Source organism: Neolamprologus multifasciatus, chromosome 11 (assembly GCF_963576455.1).
Source record: "Neolamprologus multifasciatus chromosome 11, fNeoMul1.2, whole genome shotgun sequence".
Classification (NCBI taxonomy): Eukaryota; Metazoa; Chordata; class Actinopteri; order Cichliformes; family Cichlidae; genus Neolamprologus; species Neolamprologus multifasciatus.
The window spans coordinates 17,633,016-17,659,884 of record NC_140449.1 but is presented as its reverse complement, the minus strand read 5'-3'; the positions used below and the strand labels follow the sequence as shown (position 1 = coordinate 17,659,884).

General features: G+C 37.7%; 1 protein-coding gene across 1 annotated transcript; it reads left to right on the top strand.

The window, feature by feature from the left end:
- Positions 1–2,946: 2,946 nt before the first annotated feature.
- LOC146508125 (complement C4-B-like) lies at positions 2,947–26,630 on the top strand. Its single transcript, XM_085177561.1, is given in 41 exon segments — positions 2,947–3,077; positions 3,341–3,518; positions 3,647–3,818; positions 3,931–4,001; positions 4,132–4,220; positions 4,299–4,381; positions 4,482–4,569; positions 7,055–7,172; positions 7,285–7,426; positions 8,325–8,437; positions 8,524–8,676; positions 8,760–8,927; positions 9,008–9,199; positions 9,758–9,901; positions 9,998–10,121; positions 10,415–10,486; positions 10,549–10,761; positions 10,872–10,983; positions 11,235–11,305; positions 11,389–11,528; positions 11,635–11,850; positions 11,935–11,989; positions 12,067–12,156; positions 12,242–12,448; positions 13,362–13,446; positions 13,617–13,812; positions 13,944–14,039; positions 14,426–14,588; positions 20,049–20,230; positions 20,360–20,518; positions 20,614–20,673; positions 20,744–20,834; positions 20,911–21,076; positions 21,162–21,246; positions 22,932–23,006; positions 23,079–23,181; positions 23,269–23,358; positions 25,591–25,689; positions 25,796–25,879; positions 26,033–26,165; positions 26,243–26,630. Coding segments are annotated over 41 exon segments (5,082 nt in total). The 5' UTR covers positions 2,947–3,012; the 3' UTR covers positions 26,382–26,630.
- Positions 26,631–26,869: the final 239 nt, after the last annotated feature.

The window sequence follows — 26,869 nt, the reverse complement described above, 5'->3', positions numbered from 1 at the left end:
CTCAATTCTACGGATCATTACACAAGTGTGTCACAGGTTTTCCCTGATCAGCCATTGGTCAGTGAGTCTCCCATCAGTTCAATGTTAATGTTCCAATTGGGCGCAGTCAGTCAATCAGTCTGTGGACTACTCCCTCCCCTCCTTTTCTCACCCTCATCTCCTCTTGTGTGCTGTCCAGCTGGCTCTGACCCCTGACCTTTCATCCTCACTCCTGACCTTTGGCAACATTCCCACGCCACACCCTTTTGTGCACATCTCTCCATCCTAAACCACTGGTCACTCCCTCTGAATTTTAAGAGATTATGGTGGAACATGATGCATTTCCACTGCGATCAGTGCAATGCAACCTAATTTGGCCTAATCCCAATTCAAGTGTGAGATGTGAAACTTACAAAGCAATCTGAGTGTGTGGAAAGTAACACAACAAAAAATATATCTAGTGATTTAGTCTAAAAACTATACATATAATGTTCAATAAATCTAAAATAGCAACTAAACATTGCAATTAATCAATGCAACCTCTGCAAAGTAGTGCAAGGTTTATCCAAAATTCATCCATAGATGTGGTCAGCAAACACACTTCAATTTGGACAATATTTTTGATATTCAAATGTAAGAAAATTTCATGTCTTCATGTCTTACTACCTGCCTTTGACTGTCCTATCTTTCCTGTCTCTCCATACCTTCTCTTAGTGTGGAGCCCTATGCAGATCCCTCCCTTCTGTCACTTTCACAGTTAATTGTAGAAAAGGAGATTTTCTTCATTGAAGCCCAGTCTCTTAGGTAACCTCACTCCTGCATGAAATGAGATGGACATCGGTGAAGAGACAGAGAGGGGGGACAAGGGACAGGCAAAATGAACGAGAAGTAGTGGAAGATGGATGCAGAGGAGAGCGGACTTAGAAATATTTATTAAAAACACCCTCAAAAAGTAAGAAAAAATAGCTTAATGTTCCATGTGCATATGGATACATGATTAATAACAACTTCTCTGGGACTATAATTACTATATTGTTGATGGTGCATTATGTAAGTATTGGAATAATACATTTTTTCACTTTAACTCATTAATAAGCTGGTTCACAGATTTAAATTTTTTTTTCTATTTAAACATTTTTGAAGCATATAGGAGTTCAATACCAAATTTCTACTCATGGCTTATATTTCAATTATCAGTCTGCTGACAGGCAACAAATTTTTGAAAGAACTCTGCACATTTTATCATAGCTATCTTTCTATGTGTTTCAATTAATCTTCCAGGGTATTTTATCAAACCATCCACTGCAAGACTGAATCCCAAGCCTAAAGGTTGCTGTGACTGTTCAACCAAAACTTGACAGGGAGTCTGGTGTTGATTGTCCAAACGCAATTCTTGTATTTAATATCCATATCCAGGAGTTGTGGCTGGACATCATGCTCCCAACTCTCATTCTCTACCTCCTGCAAAGCGCAGAAGTCAACAGAGGAATTAACTGACTGTCCTAAGACTTGACTTCATGGTAACTGTTCTCCTGTTCTGTTCTGGATGACTCTCTATCTCACGAAGTTAACCAGTCATGACATGTATAGTTAGAGCAAGTGAAAACAAATAATGAACTCTAAAGGCCAAAAAATGCCCAAAAGATTTACTTTTTCAAGTGGACCGTTAAGGCATTTGCTATAATGGTTCAAGTGATAGTCATGTTATATTTGAAATTTATTAGCATTTTTTATTTAGAGTTATAACAACCACAAGAACTTGGTTCTCAAATTAAAGTCACTTTTGGTAATTTCAGTCTCCAGAGGCAGGACTGTGGCGTATCATGTAATTATTGTGGGGTTTACTTTTTCTTTTCTTTTACAATTCTGTATAGAAGTCTGTGTTAATAAGCTCTGTAAGCTATTTAATTTGTTTTAGGAGAACATTATACTAACCTGACAAATTTAATGAGAATTAAGGTATTCAATATCTACATGGATGTTTGTGTTTATATTTCCACAAGAGTCGTTTGTGTGAGTGAATATAATGCTGCATTAATGTTAAGTTGAACTTTTAATTTAATTCCATTGTTTGTATGTTTAAAGCTTAAATTGATCTAATAACTATAATAATGATGTTTAACATAGAATGTCACGATGCGCTTTGCTGACTTAGAAAATATATAATGAATGAAATATTTTCTTTTATCAAGCTGTTTGTGTAGAAAAATAAAGTTTTAGATATCATCTCTGTCTTTGTCATTATTACCAGAGCCACTCAATTTGCAAAAGACTGGCTGTTTAAAGGGGAACGATCAATACACAAATATGGATCAGTGTACAGTGTTAAATGGGACACTTTAGTTATTATTAATAAGAGATTAAAAATACTCTGATTTGCTGAAAGAAAAGAAGCTGCTGTTACCAAGAATAAATCATTTATAAACCATTTGTTTAATGTGACAGGTATGGGAGGGGGAACTTGATTTCTTGCAAATCACATGCGGGAAATCTGGCTTGAACTGAGATGGTTACACATTGTGAAAGAAAGGAATAAACACTTTCCAGGCAGCAAGCCAAGCAGGGATATAAAAAGGATTTTTTTTTAATTAAACATCTTGCGCTCAGAAATGTTGGCCTGAGGGTCTAATATGCAAAATTAAAATCTATGTTTTATGTAAATCTGTACAGATTAAGTATATTTTTAACACCAAAATGTTCACACTATGGAAATCACATGTACGTTACACATCTGCGCACATTAGGACACATGCTACATCTAGTAGTACTAAACTGTTATCATATTATGTCTTGAGTGTCTACACATGTAGTTTTATCACTTTAAGATGCAATAGATGTTTTTTCAGCTCAAGCTGGAAAAACAAACCAGGGGGAGGGCACTGATAAGATCCAAATGTTGTGAAATACAGGGGTGGATGTCTAACAAAACCTCAGTTAATCTAAAGTCTGTGTCAAAGCAGGCAAAGCGGCAAAGCAGGCAAAGCGGCAAAGCAGGCAAAGCGGCAAAGCAGGCAAAGCAGGCAAAGCGGCGCGATGAGGTGCCACATTTTTTTAATACAGCTCCTAATATGGATCGTGGAGTGTTCAGCACAAAACAGGTAAATTTAGGAAGAACTAAATGTGATGTTTTAATGCGATGTTGACTCATTTATGATTGTTATATAGAAGATTGACATTATAGATTAAATAAATTACATGTATTAGTATTCCCATATATCTTTCCTAAGACTCAACTTGAGTTCATGTTATAGATAATACTGAACATGCAGCACTGCAGATTGCATAGGTATCGAAAAATAATTTAATGGGAAGTAGATTAATGAACGATGCAGCAAACACTATCTTTCATTTTTGTGTGCAGATTCATCATCTCAGCCCCAAATGTGTTTCACGTGGGTGTTAATGAGAAAGTATTTGTCCAGATGGAAACTTGTAACAGACCTGTTAGTCTCTACCTGGAGGATGAGACTTCTAATACTATTTTGTCTGAGAAGGGAAATGCTTCATGCAGAGAGAAGACAGAACTAGTTGAGCTCAAGGTATGCAAACTTCACCAGAAAGTAAACAATACAGGCATTTCAATTTTATTTATATAGCACCAAATCACAACAACAGTTGCCTAGCAACTACCCACTTTGCCCTAACTTTATAATTTACATCTTTACAGCTAAACATGGATTATTTGTTAAGATTGCCCCAAATTCCTTCTTACGTTATGCTCGTGGCAGAGAGCCAATCCTTCACACCCAACAGGAAGTTAACAAGGGTTCTGGTGTCAAAACACAGAGGCTACATCTTCATTCAGACAGCTCAGCCAATTTATAACCCAGCAGACAGAGGTAAAAACAAAGTAAAAAAAAAAACATGAAGCAATTCTACAGACTTTACCTAACGGTGAACCTTTTATAAAAAAAGACATTTTATATGCCTTTTATGTTATCGTTCTTTTAGTGAAGTACAGAATCTTCACTCTTGACCACACGATGAGGCCTCATGAGGAACCTGTCCACATATCAGTAATTGTGAGTTATAATTATTAATATTATATATTTTCTTTATAAATATATCTTTAGAAATATAACTTTGAAAGACAGAGACATACAGTTTTCATGCCTTCTTGTCTTGGTCTGTGTTTTGGTCACTCTATGACAGAATGCTGCTGGAAATAAAATACTGAAAATCATAAAGATTGCAAAGGGAGGAATACATCAAGACTCATTCCCCATACCTGAAATCTCTCGGTAGGTTACAACAAATTTCAAATAAAAGTGAAGATGTCAAGCAACTTTGACACTTACTATACTTTGTTGTTCGTAAAGAACGGGTACGTGGAAGATTACTGCACACTATGAGGGTGATGAAGCAAATGCTGCCTTCAGAGAGTTCAAAGTTCAGAAATTTAGTAAGTTTACTATAAACTGATTCACACAGTTTATATTGTTCTTAAAATTCACTGAAAGTATATGTTGACTCGGAAAAATTGTTTATTGTTAAAAAACTAGTTTTACCAAGCTTTGATGTGAACATCGCAATGGATCAGAGATACATTTTGTTGACTGATGAAGAGCTTCAATTCACCATCTCAGCAATGTAAGTACTTATTTTCTTTTCGTTAAAATAACTCTGCTGATAAGCTTTCTTTACAAATTAATATCAAGAAAAACCTTGAAAATAGTCAGATCCCATATCCTGTCATTAAACATAGGATGTTCAGCGAAATTAGAAACACCTCCCCGTTGTTGCATGTATGAATAAATACAATAAAAACAAATCTAAAAAAACAAAATATGAACATTTTAAAAGTTAGTTCTGTAATATTGCACGTTGTCTTGTGTGTGTTACTGTGTGTGTGTTGTATGCTTGTGAAAGTTACTGATGTTTGAGTTTGGGTTGTGTGTATGTGGTCAGTATGGAGATCGCTTGTGGATAGAAACCATTCCTGAGTCTGTTGGTACTGGTTTGGATTGACCTGTAGCGCCTCCCAGAGGACAGTAGGTCAAACAGGTGAGATGCAGGATGGGTGGAGTCTCTTGTGATTGAGAATAGGGAGCTGCAAGTAATCCCAGTGGAAGGGGTTAGATGAAGAGGATGTGGGGCCTGTGGATTCTCTGAGACCCAACAGGATATTAGAACATGGCGTTCTAAAGCAACTTCTATCACAAATAGAAACTGATGAGGTACAACACAAAGGCGGAGCCAGGATGTCAGGTCAGGGAGGAGATATCATCCCCAACCTTCAAGACTGAGTACCAAGCCCCAAGAATAACTACTGCGCTGAATGTGCTGAGGGTGACAGCAGCTGACCTGAACGAGGCTCAGCTGGAAATCTGTACCCTGTGTGACCAATTACCCAGACCCAAGACCTTGGCTTGATTCATAATCAGTTAAAATTGTAGACATGGTAGTTGTAGGAATGCTTCAAGTAGGGATGCACCAATACCACTTTTTTGAAAACGGGTACGAGTACGAGTACGAGTACTTGCATTTCAGTACTCGCTGATACCAATACTGATTACTTAATAAAAACATGATTTAAATTTACAGGTAACAGCTTTAGTCCTATAATTTAACAAAAAACAAACAAACAAGGGACTAGTTTGGAATTAAGAACATTTATTTAAAATGAAAAGCATGTTGTATGCAACATATTACAGAATAAATAATTATAAAAAAACAAAATTTAATTTTAAATTTGTTCGTCTGTTTCTCTGTTTAGAAGTCACACTAGTACAGTCACAGCTGGGATGACATCAGAGGCTAGTACATCGTAGCTGCTCACTTTTTTAGTTAGTTCCTCAAAGGGGGCGAGGATGGCAACAGTCGTCTCCATAAGAGCCCATTGGTGAGCGGTGAGATAGTCAGGGAGTTTGTGCTCGGACACCCCCAGCACTCGCTTTTGCTCAGTGAGGGACTGGAGCATGTAATACGTGCTGTTCAAGCACGTCTGTACGTCCTGCTGCAGTCTCTTTATTGGCTGGTTGAGCTGTCCCTGAATGTCCTCGAGGCGGGAGTAGGCTAACTATTTTCCACCCCACTGCTATAGCATCAGCTATACTCCTCTGTGCTAATAAACCCTCGTGAACAGCCAGTTGGAGCGTGTGCGCGACATATGGCAGACTTGGGAGCCCCGCATCATTTTTGGCATTGTCACAAAGCACAACATGTACTGCTCTCTTAGGTATACCCCATGTCTGGAGCATTTCCTCAAACACATGCGCTATAGCCTGGCTAGTGTGCGAGCCGCAGAATTGTTTGGCATGTAATGGCTCGTTGCGGCGTGAAACTCGTCTATCCACTGGGGGGTTAGGCTAATCAGCGACACAGGGCTAACACTGCTTGTCCAAATATCCGTGGTGAAACTAAACGCAGAGGAGGCTTGCAGTAGGCTGTGGATATGTTTTTTCACGGACTCGTGTAGTTTAGGCAGCTCCGTGTCAGTCATGTAGTGGTGACATCATATCTGGGCTCCAGAACATGGAGGAGACGCAGGAATCCAACATTTTCTACCTCCGAGAGTGGCTGGTCACTCAATGCAATGTACTCGATAATTGCCTGTGTTATTTTCACAGCACGTAGATTGTCTCTGGACATTTTCTCTCGTCTTGCAAGAGTTTGCTGCAGTGTGGGTAAACTCCTTGTACTCATTGTCGTGTTGGGATTTTAGGTGCTTGATTAAATTGCTTGTGTTAAATGTGCTAACTTTTGAGCCTCCTCTGGACAATTTCGCTGAGCACAATTTGCAGTCCGCCTTTGTTTTGTCGTCTTTATTCACTTTGAAATAGTTCCACACGGCTGACTTGTCTCGCCTCCCCTTCTCCCCCGCTCTGAGCTGCAGCTGGGGCCTGGGGGCGGGCACTCGGCGCCTGTGATTAACCCCTTACACGCCGCTCAAACATAGACATTTCTCAGACCGTGGTATCGGTCCCCGGTATCGGGGGACATTTAACGAGTACGAGTACTTTAGAAAATGTGGTATCGAGGCCGATACCAGATATCGGTATCGGTGCATCCCTAGCTTCAAGTGTACATGTTACTATCTTATTTCCTTCTTTCTTTCTTTGCTTTCCTTCTTCAGGTACACACATGGTGAAAAAGTTAAAGGAGCTTATCACTTCCAAATTGGAGTTGTAAAAAAAGATGGCTCCGGTGATCAGAAAACCACTTTTATCAAGGGTCTAGAGCTGACTGGTTCGGTGAGGATGTAGACAGTCCATTCAAAATTCAAAAATTCTGCTAATTTTAAAATCAGTAACATAATGTAAATCAGCATTGTTGCATTTCTTAAAGCTTTACTGTTTGTTGCAGGTCAAAGATGGAAATGCAAAGGTTTCTCTTTGATTAAATGAGACAAATGCAAAACTTCAGAACCAGCTGAGCACAACTGTCTCTAAGATGCAGGAAAATGGAGATCAACTCTATTTGAGAGTGTTTGTTACCAACATACAAAGTAAAGGAGATATTTACATTCATCCGTTTGTAATTATTCAACTGTAGCTTTATTGTTGTTACTTGATCAGTAATGTTCTTTGTAGGCATACATACATAGGTAAATAGGTAAGTACACCCTACACATACAATATGTTAGAGTGAAAGATTCAAATATTTTTCATTGTCAATTTATACACAGGATACATACACAGGACATACGAGCCAATCTAAATACTGCTTCTCTTTTACTTTAGTATACTGTAGTTTAGGAATTACAATGTACAATAGTCACAGTAAAGCAAGATATAATTAAATAAATAAAGCATCTAAAAAACATACAAGGACTGTAGTAGACCAACAGCTGCAGATATGACAGTGTTGAAATCATTCAAACATTGTCCTTTTAGAAGTCAGTCTCACCATGTGGGAAACCCTCTGGAAATGTATTTGAGCAGTTATGTTTTGAGAAAAAAAATATTTGCAGACTCTGATGTAAACAAGATTTTAAAAACTTTCTACCCTCTAGAAGTTATACTGTTACCACCAGATATTTCCCGCTGTCTCACCTATATGTCAGCTGGGAGCGGTACAGTCTCTGCATAACCCTAGTTCCACCCATCCATTTTCATTACAACTGCAAAAGCAGTTATAAAAATGGATAGATGGAATATAATCTCATGAAACTATTAAATTACTGAAACTTAGTGGAAGTAGACTGTCCTACTGTGCAAACACTATATATTACTTTATATGGAAATTTTAATTTAATTGACAGAACTTACACTACAATATGACTAGAATGATAATTCAGTTAATATTAATACAACTAAAACCTAAAGTGAAACCCAAAGACATGGAGAAATATTAACGCGACCTTTTATTTTTCTTGATAATACTGTGTACATTTTTTGGCCTAGGTGGTGAAATACAAGAGGCAGAAGTTTACCTGCGAATCTTCGCCCACAAATACACGATAGACCTCTCTCGAACTCGATCTCATTTTATTCCTGGATATCCACTGGACGTGGTGGTATGTCTGAAACTAACACATGGGAATAGTTACACAAATTACTGTAATGATCTTTAATATAACACATTTCTTTGTTGTTTATATAGGTGCTCATGAGACTGCCAGATGGCTCTCCAGCAGCTGGTGTGCCAGTAAATATTAATCTACCACCATCAGAGCCTTGGGAAGGCACCACTGATCAAGAGGGGGCACTGTTCAATACTTTTAATGTTAATGATAAAGCTGATATTACAGTTGAAGTTAGTATCCCCAACCTTATTCAAAGGTGATGTTTAAGAGATTTGATTCCAGTTTTAACTGTTTGTTCATCTGCCTCCAACAGGTTTCTACAAATGGATTACGAGAGAGAAAAATAATACGACGTGCTTCCTCTCAACATGACAGCTACCTTTACATGACTTTTACCAGCAGGATCTACTCTGTGAATGAATTCCTTACCATAACATTCAACACCATCAACAGCCCACGCAGTGGATATATACACTACATGGTCAGAAATATCTGACTAAATGCAATATTGTGTATTCTCATAAAGGAGCAGCATTTTGTCTTGATTAAACACTTTTTAATTGTCTTTGTCGGGGAATTGTATTAAACACCGGCTCACTCCCACTTGGTATATCAGCTAAACACTGACTGCAGATAACACATAATATGGTTCCATCGTTCCGTGTGATTGGCTACTATCACAACACTAACGGTCACGTCATAGCTGATTCAGTGTGGGTAGATGTCAGGGATGAATGTGAGCTAAATGTCAAGGTAAGTAAACAGAACAGATAAAAGTGCAGCACGAGAGAGAAAGCAAAACTATTTCAAATGTGTGCGCTTAAGTCTGTTCATTCTTATTAATTTGGATCCTTTTTTATTGTTCGTTAACCTATAACTTCCATAAGTATTTGGACAAGAACATTACAGGACACTGTAATATGTCCTATGAATATTAGTGTTATCTATGTAATTTCCTCTTATTTTTAAGGGGTTAATAAATTGTTCCAATGATCATTTAGATCATTTATATTTTTATATATAACACCCCCACTCCAACACACACACACACACACACACACACACACACACACATACACACACACACACACACACACACAGGAAGTGTCATTACATACAAATATTTAACTAATGGAAGTGTACAAACATAGCATATATTTAAATTTAGATTTACCCCTGTCTACATGTATTTATATTGATATATTTATTTGATTTTGGTTTTAGAAGTACTATTTGAATTTTCCTTGACTGAACATAAAATAATGAAAATATAAAAATTAATCCTTGTATATCTTAAATGTCCTAATTTAGGTACAACCCATAGGTCCATTTGCACCTAACACACAATCAAAGATAAACTTTGATCTACATGGGAACAGAGCAAAAGTGGCTTTGCTGGCTGTGGATAAGGCCTTCTATGCTCTCAATGCTGACAATAAACTCACACCCAAACAGGTTACAGTCTCACACACTACTTTCATACTTATGGTATTTTTTGTCATTTATAGGTAATCATAGTAGTAAGTCTAAGCTTTTCTTCTTATTTGTCAGGTATTTTCTACTATGAACTCATATGATCTGGGTTGTTCCTAAGGTGGAGGACCTGACTCAGCATCAGTTCTATTAGACGCTGGCTTGGCTGCTGTGTCTAATGATCTGTCTGTATGGAGAAGGTGTAAGAGAAAAATTAACATTTTAAATGAAAATACTAAATGAAAAGAGTTTGTGTTTTATATTTGGTGTTAAATAAATGGTTGTCTGCTGGAATAGACAGTTATCCAAAATATGGGTTCAAAAAAGTCTTAGGAAGTGCTGATTACACACCACTATTGTGTTATTCTTGTAATATGGGCCCTGTTGACCTTAAAAAGCAACAAGGATTTTTTAAATAGACAAAAGCTGAAAGTTAAAATAAAGCTACTGTTGAGCAAATGTATAAGGTATGCTGACTGTTTCTGTTACATTCAGACTTTGGCTGTGCTTCACCATCTGTGCGACAAAGACGCTCAGTGGACCTTGAACAGGAAATGATGACCTTAAGTAAGAGGATTGTGGTATTGAAAATGTTAAGTGCATCATTTGTCTTTTCTCATTCCTTTTAGAACTGAACTACACAGAAGAAAGCCTGCAAGAGTGTTGTGTTCATGGATTTTCTCGAATCCCGATGGAACAAACTTGTTGGGAAAGAGCAGATCGGGTCCTTCTAGTGAAAAAAAATCCAACTTGTGCTGAAGTCTTTTTAAAGTGCTGCCTTGAAGCCGAGCGTCTAAGACAAAAAATGATCCAAGAAGAACTCCAAAAAGGATTTGGCAGGAGTGAGATAAAAATGACACTTTAAAGATCAACTTCAGTAGCTTTTAATGGGTTATCAAAGTTTGACTATGAACTTTTGTTTGTTTGTCTTTTTGTTTTGTTTTGTTTTCAGCTGCAACCGCTGATGATATCGAAGAGTTCTTCTTGGACACGTCTCAATACATTCGAAGATATTTTCCCCCAAGCTTTGAATTTGTAGAATTTGAAGTTACCAACAAAAGAACGTAAGCATTTTTAATGTAGCGTTAATAAACATATTTCATTTTTTTCATTTCCAGTCAAAAACAGTGGTTAGATGCATAATTACACTATGCAGTAGCTTTGTCTATGTACTCATCTTTATTGGTGTTGCTGGGAATACTGTGAGTGTGATTATTTCACTTAAGCAGCTTATCTTTGAACCCCAGTATAAACTGCGTCATTTGTCTGATTGATTTGATTTAATTTGATTTGTCTTCATCAAAAACTCTTGTAGCTACTCATTGCTCCTTCCTGATTCCATCACCACATGGGAGATTCAGGTTGTCACATTATCTCCATCCACCAGTAATAATAACTCTGTGCTTTATAAACACATCACAGATATTTGACAGGAGCTCCTTAACTGCAACTTACGTCTATTCACTCAGGTTTCTGTGACGTTAAGCCACTTGAGATCAGAGCCTTTAAGAGGTCATTTGTGTCTCTGAGACTGCCTTCATTTGTGAAAAAATTTGAGCAGCTGTCGGTTTCACCTGTTATCTACAACTATGATGACTCTGAACTGCAGGTAGATTAACCTCAACATCAGCACTGAGTGTCACTGGAAACAGTAACTACTTTGTGTGGAATAAGTAAAGATTTTTTTGTCTTCTTGGACACCCGCATGTTCACAGGTGGCAGTGCACATGGAACAAACTGAAGGACTTTGCTCTCCTGGTTCAGCCACCACCTCATCTTACATTAACATTACTCTTGAACCACAATCCTCTCAGTTTGTCTCCTTCTCTGCTGTGCCCATGGTCGCTGGTTCAATACCCATCAAAATACGTCTCTATGATATGGAGAATAGCTTCGGAATAGATGCAATAGAAAAAACTTTGAATGTGCAGGTGAGTGAAATGCATTAGTTTATCATTCTATGAAATGTTTTTTATAGTAATTAACAATCCAAACCAAGGCATCTTATGTTATAGATGGAAGGATTTGAAAAGAGAGAAGAAGAAGAAACCATAGTCCTTAACTTAGATGGTGAGTGATTTGGTATTTCTCAGTAAAACCTTCATGTCAGATGTTATCTTTATATCAGCTTACTTTTGTTATGATAGGGAGAAGCTCAAAGACCTTGATCATTGATGGATCCTTACCAGATGACACAGTCCCTGACTCCAGCTCCAATATATTTGTTTCACTAGAAGGTAGACACTGAGAGACACAGACATACAACTCACAGACGTTCGTAAATAGCTGGACTCTTACCTTTCCAGTGTTCTCGTCTAACAGGGAAGGGATTTGGCAGTTCATTTGCACAAAAACTTCTTTCTCCTGAAAAAATTGCTAAGATGATCGTTTTGCCAACTGGATGTTTAGAGCAGACAATGTCAAGACTGGCTCCCACAGTTCTAGCCGTCCGGTACCTTGACTTGAGCAATCAGTGGCTTGAGCTGCCTCCTGGAAGCAGAGATGATGCTCTTAATAAAATTGAGCATGGTAGGTACACACCAGAACAGTTAATTCCTTGTATAACTACATCTTTATTATTTATTGAGGATGTTTGTAATTGTAATTTCTAATATTTTTGGCTTATCTCTTGAATCCATTCTATGTCTTTAAAAAATACTTTTTTAAAAAAAGAAAAAGAAAAAGAGAAAGGAACTCAATTTCAATTTTATTTATTTATAAAGCACCTCATCTCATGCACCTCACATCTCAAGATGCTTTATATTGTAAGGTAGACCCTACAATAATACATACAGAGAAAACATCATGAGGCTGTACTAGTGGCCATTCTCCAAATGTGAATGAGTACTTTTTAGCTGGATTAAGTTTTTCTTCATTATGTTATTGGTTTCTCTGTTGTCACAGCAACATATTTGTAATGTCACCCCCAGCGTAAACAAGACTCAATGCGATACTACACATCTCCCTATTATAGGTAGGCTTATAAAGTAGAACAAATTTTACTTTTATAGATGCACCATGAGGAAAAAATCCACTACATATACTCTTGTTAGCACCCGGTATTGTGAAGCAATTGGATGACATTTCCTGCCACAGCCCCTGAAACATTTATTAACTGAATAAATTAATTACGTAACAAGACTTATGATGTGACACAAACACAGTTAATATTGTGCTGCATTCTTTTACTGGATCAGGTGAAGAACTCTGTCTTTTAAACCCTATAAATCAACTATTTTGGTTCTCAACCAGTTCTTTTTTTTTTTTTTTCAAATGTTCTCTTCTTCAGTTTCCATTAAAAATAACAAATAATATATATAATATTGATCTGCGGCACTGAAAATTAGGTTGGGCTGGTTGATTGAATATGTTGTCTGGTGTAACTGAAAAAGCAGTTATGTTGTAAATATTATATACATACATTGTATATATATTTAATCAGGCTATACGTGGGTTATGACAAAATGGGGAACCAAAGCTGATGGATCTTATGGTTCATTCTATACAATGCCACACAGCAGTAATTGGTGAGTATTTGTTATTATTATTATTATTACTTCTTCAATTTCTGTTGTTTTTTGGTTGTTACTGTCACAGTGTCACATGAAAACACATTTTCTTCATTTTTACTCTGTACGACTATTAAACAAACTTTTCCATATGCTCTTTTCACTTGTTTATCTTCTTTTGTTCTCAGGGTGACTGCCCTTGTAGTGAAAATATTTTCATTGGTGGCACAACGCCAAACAGCAGTTTTTGGACTACAGGGTCGAATTAATAAAGTTGTGCCAGAAATAAATATCAGGAAACCAGTCAAATACCTGCTCAAAATACAGAATACTCAGGATGGGTCGTTCAGTGATCCAAATCCTGTGATACACAGAGGAGTCCTGGTAACTTCTCTCAAAAGTTAAAACATGGTCTCCATGTTGGCCTATATGTAAACCCAGTATCAGATTTTTATAGATAAATCTGAAGTACATACATTTGAATGCACACTACTGTTTCTGTGTGTTTAATGTAGAAAGGCAAAAACCAAGATGCATCCAGGACTGCGTTTATGACTATTGCATTGTACCGGTCCCTTGAATTCCTCCAGCTTGAAGTGCGAAATGATGTGGTAAGTTGATATTTGAACCTACTGTCTGTGCTAACTGCTATTAGCAGTGACAGTGGGACAACGTAGTCAATCATCTCAAAAGCTAATTAAAATATCAAGAGTCAAGTTGCACTGAGGATGAATCCTGATAACTCTGATGACTCATCAAATACAAAAATACACTTAACAGAAGTTTATTTTATGATCAAATTTCAAACACTATTGATCAGAAAAATGAAGAAAGCAGAACGTCATCAAAAGTTGGAATGATAAAATTTTATTTAAATAGTAATATCTCCCAGTACAACATGTTTGTATCATTATGATGTTTGTCTTATAAATGGCAATCAATAATTTGCATTCGAACTTTTAATTTTTTTTTCACTTATTCTTTATTCTGCCGCTAGGAAGCAAGTATTTTGAGATCGACATCATATCTCCTATCACACCTAGCGGAGCTTCAGCATCCCTATGCCATTGCCATTACAGCCTATTGCCTCTCAGTGTGCCTGCCAGAAGGAACAGATCATTCACGTACATGGGCAAAACTTCAAGCAGGGGCTGTTAAAAGTAGGTGTATCTGATATTCTTATGTTAGGGCTGTTTCTGCATCACCATAATAATGTTAGTCTGGGATCAAAATTGCAACTAACCAGCCATATTGTTGTGATGTCATTGCTTTGAAATATGGGGAAAAAGATAAACAAATTCCCTTCGTTATGTAGAACTCTTTTCTGGAACAAATAGTAAGCATTTCAAGTGATTTATTTAATAAGTTATATAGTATAATAAATAAATGATCAAGTTAGGTTTGCTCGTCCCCCTTTTGTGAGTGTGGACGCTTCCTCTCTTTGCTCTTTAAATGCTTTGCTTCTTTTCCCAGGAGAAGCTGGGACCCTGTTTACTAGAAGGTTTTAAAATTTCTGTACTTTTAGGTGACAGAAGGAGACATGTGGCCTGGTCAAAACACAGAGAGTGGCACTCTAAAAGATCTTTAAATATAGTAAACATACCTTGTGTGCCACAGACTGCTCCCAAACACTCTAAAACACTTAAGTTGGCTTTAGTAAACGTTAGATCTTTAGCTGGGAAACATTTTTAATGAATGATTTAATCACTGAGCACAGCCTTGATTCTATGTTTTTAACTGAAACTTGGTTGGACCAAAGTAGTAGTGGAGCTGTTCTCATCGAGACGACCCCTCCTAACTACAGTTTTATCAGTGAGGCCAGGGTGAGCAGGAGAGGAGGAGGGGTTGCTGTCTTATTTAATGAATCATTTCAATGTAAGCAGCTATCTCCTGGACGTTTTCAGTCTTTTGAATATGTGGCTTTACAGCTGAAGGCCCCATCCAAAGTTGTGTTTCTTAATGTTTACAGGCCTCCCAAATACTGCACAGACTTTTTTAATGATCTCAGTGAACTGCTGTCTGTGATCTGTGTTGATTTCGACTGTGTAATTATTGTTGGGGATTTTAACATCCACGTGGACAACCCTCAGGACAAAGGGACTAAAGATCTGAGTAACACTCTGGGCAACTTTGGGCTGACTCAGTATGTAACAGAGGCCACACATAATAGAGGACACACTCTTGACCTACTGATCTCCAAGGGCCTGAGCATTTCGAAGGTTACTGTGTCTGATGTGGGCCTTTCTGATCATTACTGTGTTTTCTTTGAAAGTAAAATTTCAGGCCACACAAATATGTCAACAGCAGTGATCACAAAACAGTGTATAACTGAATACAGTAGTGAGATATTTAACTAGGTCTTCCCATTAACACCTGGCCTGTCTAGAGGTTCAGTCAATGAGCTCGTCAATAGCTTCAATGCTAAAATGTTAAATGTAATGGACACTATTGCTCCCATTAAGGTGAAGGTTATCTCTGGAAGGAAAAAGTCTCCCTGGAGAAACTCCACACTGGTGAAAAATGAAAAAAGAGAGTGTAGGAAAGCTGAGCGCAGATGGAGAAAAACAAACCTCCAGGTTCATTATGACATTCTTCACAATTATAATTTACAACTGAGGAGTGCAAGGAGGTCCTACTTCTCTGACATCATCACCAAAAACAGTCATAATGCTCGGACTTATTTTCTACAGTTGACAGGCTAACAAACCCTCCTGTGTCAGTGGCAGCTGAACTTCATTTGACCATGGCCTGCAATGACTAATCCAAAAGATTAGACAAGCAACTGGTACATCAACAGCATATTCAATATACTGTGTCCACTGAAAAACTGTTTAAACACCATCAAACAGTTTCACCCTATTAACAGCAAAGACCTGGAGGACATCTTAGGTCAACTGAACTCCTCCTCTTGCTGTTTAGATGTCCTGCCAACAAGTTCTTTCAAAAAGGTCTCAAAGACTTTGCAGTCAGACCTGTTACAGAGCGTCAACTTTTCTTTAATGTCAGGTGTGTTTCCAGAACCACTAAAAACTGTAATTAAACCTATACTGAAAAAGGACAATCTTGACAAGACACAAATGAACAACTACAGGCCGATCTCAAATCTCCCATTTTTAAGTAAGATCATTGAAAAAGCAGTTTCTCAACAGCTCAATTACTTCTTAAAACAGAATTGAGGAAATTAATGACTGGTTGTGCCACAATTTTCTCCAGCTAAACAAAAACAAAACTGAAGTAATAGTCTTTGGTGCCAAAGAAAAACAATTACAGGTCACCAGCGAACTTCAATCTATACACCTAAAAACCACAAACCAGGCGAGAAATTTGGGTGTAGTGATAGATGCAGACCTAAACTTAGAAAAACACATTAAGACAATAACAAAATCAGCTTACTATCACCTCAAGAATATTTCAAGGATAAAAGATCTGATGTCTCAACAGGACCTGGAAAAACTAGTCCATGCATTCATCTTTAGTAGGCTTGATTACTGTAACAGCATCTTTACAGGTCTACCTAAAAAATCAGTCAGACATCTACAGCTCATTCGGAACTCTGCTGCTCGAGTTCTCACTAAGACCAAAAAAGTGGATCAGTCCAGCTCTGAGGTCTTTACACTGGCTGCCTGTCCGTCAGAGGATAGACTTTAAAGTTCTGATGCTGGTCTATAAAGCTCTGAATGGTTTAGGACCAAAATACATCAGTGACCTCCTGACCCAGTATGAACCTTCCAGATCCCTCAGGTCATCTGGATCCGTTTTTTTATCAGTTCCCAGAGTCAGAACCAGGCACGGAGAAGCTGCATTCAGCTTTTATGCTCCATATATCTGGAACAAACTCCCAGAAAGCCTCAGATCAGCTGAAACACTCAGTTTATTTAAATCCAGGTTGAAGACTCACCTGTTCTCAGCTGCATTTGAATAAAGCACCAAATCCACACTTTTAAGCTTAAATTTCAAAACTTATATTTTAACTAGAGATGGCACGATACCACTTTTTTATGTCCGATACCGATACCGATATCATAAATTTGGATATCTGCCGATACCGATATAAATCCAATATAGTGTGTTTTTTAATCAACAAAACGTTTTTTTAATATCTTGCTGCATTTTGTATAAGTTTATACTCAAGTTTAAATAAATAACAACACTAAAGCTATTCTGTTATACCTGTATGTAAAAAATACACTGCGTCCAAAATATGTCATAGTTCAGCAACACTGATCAATCTAATAAAGTTAAACCTGCTCCATCCTCCCTATTCTGGTATTTTAAAGAGTACTTAGAAGAAATTTTAAGCAACCTAACTAATAGGGTTGCAAACTCCCAGCAAAAAATAAATAAATAGGGAACCACCCTCCACCTCATGATGCTTAATCGATGTAATCAAATTTAATTTGATGCAGGGGGAAAATGCACAAAAATAAATTATTTTTCAAGAATAATTAAATAGATTCAACATCTTTCTTCAACAGAATTGCAGACTGCACAGATGGTATCTTCCCAAAGGAAAAAGTACTATAGCTTACTAGGGTATATTAGACTTAACAGTTACTATATACAGTAATGGACTTCTATATATTTTACACAAGATTAAAACTTTGGGTGTAAGAGTCAGATAATTATTTATTAAAAACTAGACATTTTAAATGAGAATAAGAAAGAAAAGTATGTCTTTGTGCCCCCTTTTCCCTGTTCATGCCCTATCGGCCCCCCTGGCTAAACTTTGCTAGATCCGCCCCTGCACAATTACCAGCCGTCAGCTACGTAGAAAAAGTTCCTGGTGTAGAAAGTAATATTAAATAAATTCTAACAACAGCTTATCAAGCTTAAACGTGCTGCTGTTGTTCAGCCGCTGGTTTCCTCTTTCTGGTGAGAAGTGGGCCAAAAACTAAGAAGAGAGACGGACTCGCGACAGAAAAGCCGATCAGCTGATCATTAAGCTGTTTCACGATTGAAGCAGCAGGAGAGAGAGAGAGAGAGAGAGAGAGAGGCAGTCGCTCCAGGTATGGTTGTTAAGCTTAACGTGGGAACGCTTTACAGACATTCAGAGATGAACTTACACACTTGCTTTACTTCTCTCTGGGAAAACGTCCTCATAGATGAAATGCTGGTTTGCTAGCAAGGCTACAAATACACACAGCCGCTCTATCACGTGATGCACACTGCTGCTACGTGCTACGGTTATGTAGCAAGTTTTGTGAGGTGCTTTGATATTTAATGGATCGGATTACATTTTTTATTTCTCGCCGATATCCGATCCAGTAATTTGGGTCAGTATCGGACCGATACCGATACGTAATATTGGATCGGTCCATCTCTAATTTTAACTACTGATTTTATCTACTGTTCTGATTTTATCTGCTGTTTTTTTAATCAATTTAAAATCACACTTTTTATTTTTTAATGTCTCTGTAAAGCACCTTGTTGTTGAATTGTGCTATATAAATAAACTTGCCTTGCCTTGCCTTGCTAAGGTAACCCCTGACTCATGCTAAGTAGTTTAGCCAAAAGTAGCCAAAAGTATAGACCAGTTACTAGGCTTGACAGGATTACATCAGGAACTGAGGTGAATGCAAGTGAAAAAGATACACAAAAGATACAATTTACAATTTCAACAATACCAAGTAATAAGCTGTCATAACAAAGCAAACAAAAAGCAAAACAAAAACAAAGTCCTATTGAGCTCAATATTTCAGTTTGTCCTTTTGGTCATTAGTCAAGTCAAGATTGCTTTTTATTTCAGTTCTGTTATTGTTTTGTTACCACTTTGGTGTTTCTCGGTAGAAAAGAATGAAGTTCTTTAACAAGGGTTCAGTTCAGCCTGGGCACCAGCTTGCCATCTCCATCCGGAGAAAATCCAGGAATCAGTTCAAGCTGCTTTTTAGACACCAAAATAAATACAAGATGAGGTATCATCGTGAACATAGCAAGGCACACAGTCACACGGCCTCTCTAGCTCATGCTCCTATCAACAAGAAGACCCCTAGTTCAGCATGGACTGTCTGCAGCCTGTCTTGTTTACTTCTCAAAGTGCAAAAGACCTAGCTAATACGTGATGGTGATCCTCTGCTTGGAAGGCGGGATGAGCCTTGCTTCTAAACAAATGAGACTAGTATCACCCATCGCGATCTGTGAAGCAGGAAAATAAAATTAGAGAGAGGATTGCACCTCTTTTCAAAACAAGTATTTTTTCAAGTAAAAGTGTGAAAATGCATTGATACAAATAAAAGGGAGAAAGAAAGAAATTTGAAAAATAAAAGAAATTTTCTCAGCTAGGTTACACTAACTTCTTGGCTAAATGCTTAAACAATGTCAATGGTCAGTTCCAATGTTTACTCTGGAACAAAATTATTATGATTATGTAGGAACAACACCAACACTGAGAACTCGATTGGACTGGACTTACCTTCAATGCACAAAGTCTGGGTGATCAGTGTACAATCCACTGTTGCTATCTGTAATTTAAATTGAATTTCTTGATATTGCTAATAATGGATGATCAACTGAGAAAAGTTGGGATATCTGGAAAGAAGGATCACTTAGCATTATATTGTTTAATGATTACATTACTCGTTGCTGTTATTTGATTTATTTGTTTATGCATCTTTAATTACCAGGGAAAGATGGCTGTTCTTTCTGGCCATCTGATGATAACCAAAAGGTGGATGCTATCACAGTAGAGACAACAGCCTATGCTCTCCTAACTGCAGTTCTGCTTGGGCATGTGAAAGAGGCTGATGAAATAGCCTGCTGGTTAAACTCCCAAGAAAACTATTATGGAGGCTTCAAGTCAACACAGGTGATTAGGCTCGAGCCAAAGAGTACATCTTTGAATGGAGCTCCTGTTTCCCTTTTTGTCTGACATCATATATTCACCATCAGAGTAGAGATATTAAATATTATATTAATAAGTTCTTACCATTCCCAGGATACCCTCGTGGCCCTGGAAGCCCTCGCGGAGTATGAGCTAAAGAAATCTGCCAGTTCTGAAACAAGAATGAAAGCAGAGTTCACATCGCCAACAAGGAATGAAATTGTAACACTTCAACTGGAAAATAAGAAGGAAAGAGTGGAAACTGACTTGAAGGTATCATAAAACAATGCACTCAGACATATCTATATAAGATTAAATCCCATTCTGAATTTTTTTCTAAATACATTTTTTTGTGTCTGTTGTTCTAGAAATTTACAGGGAACAAAATCACTGCAAATCTGACTGGAAAAGGAGAAATTAAGTTTAAAGTATGTTGGATTCACTTTTTTTTTTATATTATGAATCAGATCTACAATTGACTCTAAATGTCCCTTGCAGATTGTTAAGGCTTACCATTTATTGGAACCCAAGGATGAATGTGAACATCTGTCAATCAGTGTCAGAGTGGAAGGGAAAGTGAAGTACACTGGTGAGCTTTTGTAACTGCTAACAAATCACAACTACTGATAAAAGGCACACACTTACATTAATCTTTGTCTATCTAGCTCCGATATTAGACAATTATGAATACTATGACTACGATGATGAGAAACAAGACCAAGAAGACCTGGGACGAACATCCATTGAGGGGTCTGCTGCTCACATCCGATACAGGAGAACTGTTGACAACATTAGTCCAAAAGAGGCTGTTACCTACACTGTCTGTGTCAGGTTAGTTGAAAAAAATCCACATCACATTTATTATTTATTAATATACACAAAAGAAAGAACTCTCTTTTCCTTTCCGTGGCCATAGGCAGAAGAGCAATCTTACAGGAATGGCCATTGCTGACATCACATTACTGAGTGGATTTAAGGCTGAAACTAAAACTTTGGAGAGGGTTAGTGGGTGTCTTTTCTTACTCTTCATCACTGTCTCCCTTGCTTGCTCAGCAGGAGCAAGGGAGGACCACATCTGTTTTAGTCACCAGTGGTCCTGGTTGTCACATCTGGATGCTGATATCAAAGGAAATAAAGGGCACATAATAAAACAAGTCATTATTATTAGGGCACAAATCAGTCCTGCAGTCAACGAATACTTAAAGTCCAATAATTATAAACAGCAAACGTTCAGACAAATAATGTCATATTTTGGAGGAGTGAGGGCCCAAAAGCAGACTCTACAGGTAAACAGATGTAAGCAAAAAGTTAACCTTTTTGGTTGATAGCAAACTCCAAATAAACTAAAACTAGCATAGAACATGTAGTGAACACAACAGTAAAACACAAACAACAGTTAAACAATTTAAGTACACTCAGACACAAAAGGGCAATTAGGGAGGAGTGGAAACATGAGTGTACCACAGCTAATCAGCAACAAGAAAACTTGGAAAGTAAAACTAAATACAAAGCAGAAGAGACAAAGGACTATCAAACTAAAGCAGGAAGTAAAAACTGTAGCTCAGTAGAGAATGCAAAGACATGCATGAACTTAACAAAAGTTCAAATAGAGGGTGACTGGGGTGTGATGTATAACAAGCTATGATCATCATGCCATCATGTTCACATGAAAGAGGCATCATGTGTTTGCGTCATGTGATATATTTCTTGTGTCATTTTTTATCAGTACCACTTGCACTTTAGGAACAAATGGTAACACCTGGATATGTTTAATATTCTGTGATTCTGTGAATCAAGGTGTTTAAATCATTTTGTCTGGCATGTAGTAACGTTTTAGCCTTTTTAGCTGCATTTGGACACAGGCAGTATAAACACAGATTTCAAAACTCCAAATACACTTATTTTTAAACTGACAATCAACAAGAACAAAGCTTCTTTAGGCCTATAGCCATAAAATTGCTTTGAAACATCTTACAGCTAGCAGAAAAAAGAAGCAAGGAATGAAGTTCCATTCTGTAAGAATCAAGGTTTCTCATTGATGCTTGTCAGAGAAGGAGAAAAGCTTCATATGATCAAACAAAAGACCATATATTAGCTGCGTCCCAATTCCTAGGCCACATCCTTTGGAGGCCACATTTGAAGGCCGATTACGTCACAGCCAGGCGACGAAGGCCATCCCAATTCGAAGGATGCACCAAATGGGGCAGACAAATGCGTCCTTCATTTTCCCTGATTTGAAAGATTGGTTGGGTGTATCCTTTGTGGCCCAACCTATCCCAGAATTCATAGCGCGCCCAACCAATTCCAGTTTCTAGCAATGGCGGCAGCTACTTAGTTTTAATATTACTCTTTCTGGTTCACAAAATAAACCTTTAAGATATTTTCAGGCGCGAATGTAGCTGTGTAAACTTCAAATATCTGCTCGATTAATCAAGACATCACATATTTGCAAAAGTCTGTTACCCCACTGGGAGGTCGAGGCTCACTAGAACCGGTGAGAACACTGGACTCCCGGCACATCATGTTCAGCTGGGGAAGGAAAAGGGAAGGGAAATAACTAAATGGAAAGATAACACACATGGACATGAATAGATAAAATACAAAGGAATAAAAGGAAATCAAAGGTAAACTTCAGAAACTTCCCTTTTGCTATAACGTAGAATCAATTAATTCTTGTCTTCTCCAGCTAATGGAGCCATCTGAGCAATACATTTCCCATTTTGAGGAGTCTTTTGGAAAAGTTCTGCTCTACTTCAATGAGGTACTGCTGAATTCAAATTATATACAATAATTGTACTTGGCCAACGCTGAAACATTTTTTAAATCTCTGTAGCTTTTTAAACCTGAGGAATGTATTAGTTTTGAAGCTACACAGCAGGTACCAGTTGGTCTTCTACAGCCTGCTCCAGCCTCGTTCTATGATTATTACGAACCAAGTAAGATTTTCATTTCAGAAATTTCTGTATGTATTTGTTAGGAAAGAAGGGATTTTATTATCAGGACTATTTGTGTTTTTCCTGCAGATCGAAAGTGTACTGTGTTCTATTCTGCACCGCAAAGAAGCAAGATGGTCTCCACGTTGTGTTCGGAGGACGTGTGCCAATGCGCAGAAAGTAGGAAAATACTTTTACTGTTCAATCTTTATTAGGGCCTCTGTCTAATCTGAAACATCTAAATCTGGAAAACACTGAAACAGTCAAATTAATTTAACTATCTCAGCTGAAACTATCTTTATTTTATTATCAGTGCTGTTTGTAAAGTATAACTCAAAATTAGATGAAATTTTCTTTAAATTGCTTTTGACACAGACCACTAGCCTAGCCCATATTTGTGATTGGGCTGCACAGACTCTGTTGAAACTCCTTTGTCATTTAATGTAAGAAAGAAATTTTTCACAGGGCTCATTAAAGGTGCACCTAAATACACCCACATCAGATGAGCGAGACATAAATAAAGCCATAGTGGCTCAGATGTCTCCAGAATTAACAAGGTGTGCGTCAGGTGTTGAGGTACCAGGGCATACTGATGAGAATTAGGCTACTAGGACAAAGCATAAGTTGATAAGGGATGATAATAGAGAACAGCTGTAATGCTACTATACATGTAACCCTAGTGAAAGAGGATGTGGGACCGATGAATTCTTCATCTAGACTAACATTCAAAACACTGGTAGCTCAGTGTTCCAACATTTTCAAGAAGCAACTGCTATTGCAACTAGAGATTGATGAGATACAACACAAATGCTATAGCAAGGGAGAATCAGGATATCAGGTTAGGAGGGAGATATCATCATCCCCACACACTGAGATCAGGTATCAAGAAAAAACAGGTACATTAAAAGCCAGAGCAACTGACCTGAAAGAGAAGATCCTGGCTAAGCTGGACCCTCCATGAATGAGTACCAAAACTCTGAACGTCTACCATAAGATTTAATCCAGAGTTACAGAGTATCCCTACTGTGACCATCACTGAAATGAACCAGGTGATCTATATCACAGCAACAGTTATCCTTCAGATACTTGGCTACAAGATGAAGGACCACAAGGAGCAGTACCCTGTATGGATAAGGAGACTAGAGGTCAAGATAAAGGTCAGTTAGCCGACTGCAGAACAGTGTTAACTGACAAAGGGTCTAAGAAGTAATCCGAGGCCTGCCAAAAAATGATCCCAGCCTTGGCTAACCCCTTGATGAGGTAGAACACAGAGATAGAAAGCAGGAGAATAAACCAGCTATACTCCACTGAACCATTCAAGGAGTACTCCCAGTGGCAGGGGAACAATATGAGAACAGCCCCACTCAGCCTGGAAATGGAGGAAAACTAGAAAGACATATGGGAGAAGGATGCAACACATAACAACGATGCTTAGTGGTTAGTGGGTCTAAAAGCAGCCCACAGCAACCTCCCTGAACAGGATTACCATAACCAAAGTGTCTGTACTGGAACATCTGTGCTGAGTAAGACCTGAGGTCAAAATGTGATGTGCCCCCTAAGGCAGCTGAGAATAACCAAGCTAAGATCCTATCAGACTAACAAACTGGTGATGGCTAAGCAGCCGGACAAAGTAGTAGTGGAGAAGCAGAGGAAGATGGCTGCAGCAATAGATCTAGCTATACCAAGTGATAACTACATCAGGGAGGAAGAGCACGAGAAGCTTGAGAAATGCCAACCTGAAGGCCACATGATTGTAGGTCTGTAGATACTGACTGCAGAAATCTGGCGACCTCTGTGTGCTCGTGCCTCAAAATCTGCCAACCCCACACTGTGATTTGACTGCCCTACCACTTTGTGGCTGAATTACTGTTGTTTCCCATTGCTTCCACTTAATTATAATACCAACACTTGACTCTGGAATATTTAGCTGCAAGGGCAGGTGCGTCCTATCATGGTACCACGCTGGAATTCACTGAGTTCTTGAGAGCGAACCATTTGTTCACAAATGTTTGCAGAAGCATGCTTAGGTACTTGATTTTAGATACCTGTGACCATGGAAGAACACCTGAATTTAATGATTTGGATGAGTAAATGAATACTTACTATACTGGTAATATAGTATATGGAGTAATATATACTGACCGTCTGTGAATGTTACTGTTGTCTATGAATCAGAAATATTGATTTAAACCCAAAATGCATCATATGACTGTAAAATCACCCTGCTGTGTATTCAATTATCATGCAAACAATGAATGAATGACATCTACCAATGAATATTAGATAGTGTTTGAAAGCAATTAGCTTAATATGTACACATTCTCACAAGTATTTGTGAATAAAAGCATTCCAGTGCCTTATTAGTTTGATGTATAATTGAAAACTCACTCATGTTCATTCATCTTTTTATAGGACCTTGTCATAAACTACAAGATACATTCAATCGAAGAAGAAGAATTAGGAAGATTAACTGTGTCCAACATGCTTGCTTCTTCCCTATCGTAGATTATGGTGTGTATTCTAAACAAAACATTTATTTGCATCAAATAATAACGGTCTGCTATTATGATTTTTAAATATTAATCATATTAAGCATTTTTTTTGTTTTGTTTTCCAGCATACATTGTTGAGGTCTCCAGCATTTCTGTGAAGAGTAACTTTGAGCTGTACACTACTTCTGTAATTGATGTTCTCAGATCAAGTAAGTGAACTAACTACAAGCCTTATAAGATGCTGTAAAACTGAATACAACTAAAACTGTTGTATTGTATGTTTCATTATGTTTATTAAAAAGCTTTCTTTAAATATTACGATTATAATGAATATAATTTATTGAGTCTAATCCTTCTGCTAGATAACGATGTGTCAGTGAGTGAGAACTCAGTCCGAGTGTTTGCTAAGAGGGTTCACTGCAAAGGAAAATTACACTTGGAAAAACAGTATCTCATCATGGGCAAAGATGGCACCACAAAAGATTCAAGTGGAATGTGAGTATGTCAGTGATATTAAGGAAAGTGTGTTTTCGTAAAATGATTCTCTGGTCAACCATTTTTTCTTTTTATAGGATGCAGTATCTGCTGGAATCAAACACGTGGGTTGAAAAGAAGCCTTCAGTAGAATGTAGTAAAAGTGTCAATAAATATGTTTGCAAGGAGTTTGATAAGTTTGTAGATGAGTACAAGGTGGATGGCTGCAGACAGTGAAGCAACCTGCTCTCATTTTCATTTTCATGCAAGTCAGTTAAATGAATTTCCCATCAGATACAAAGTTAGCATGAATGATATGAATTTCTGTTGTTGCTTTTACTTTTTGGCTTATTCTACTACCACATCACATAGTTACACATGCATGTTCTGCATATATCTAGTGATTTGGCTTTTCCTTTGCTCCTTCTAAACTGCTTTAATAAAATATCCTGCATTCAAAAAGTCAAAATTCTGGACATTCCCTTTTTAACCTTTTGTGAAACAGCAAAGGTAAAAACCTATGTTTTATCATGACATCACTCAAAGGCTTCTCACAGGTTACTCTACCATTAAAAGTTAACAGATCCTTGAGGCCTATTAAAGACCACTAATTTTCATTATTTAGTTACCAAGCGCACAGATTTAGAGGAGAGCTGCTGTTACTCTGACAAGCACGCAATCAGAGGGAGCAGGATCAACATCAGGAGGGCAGTTAGAGCTGGGCG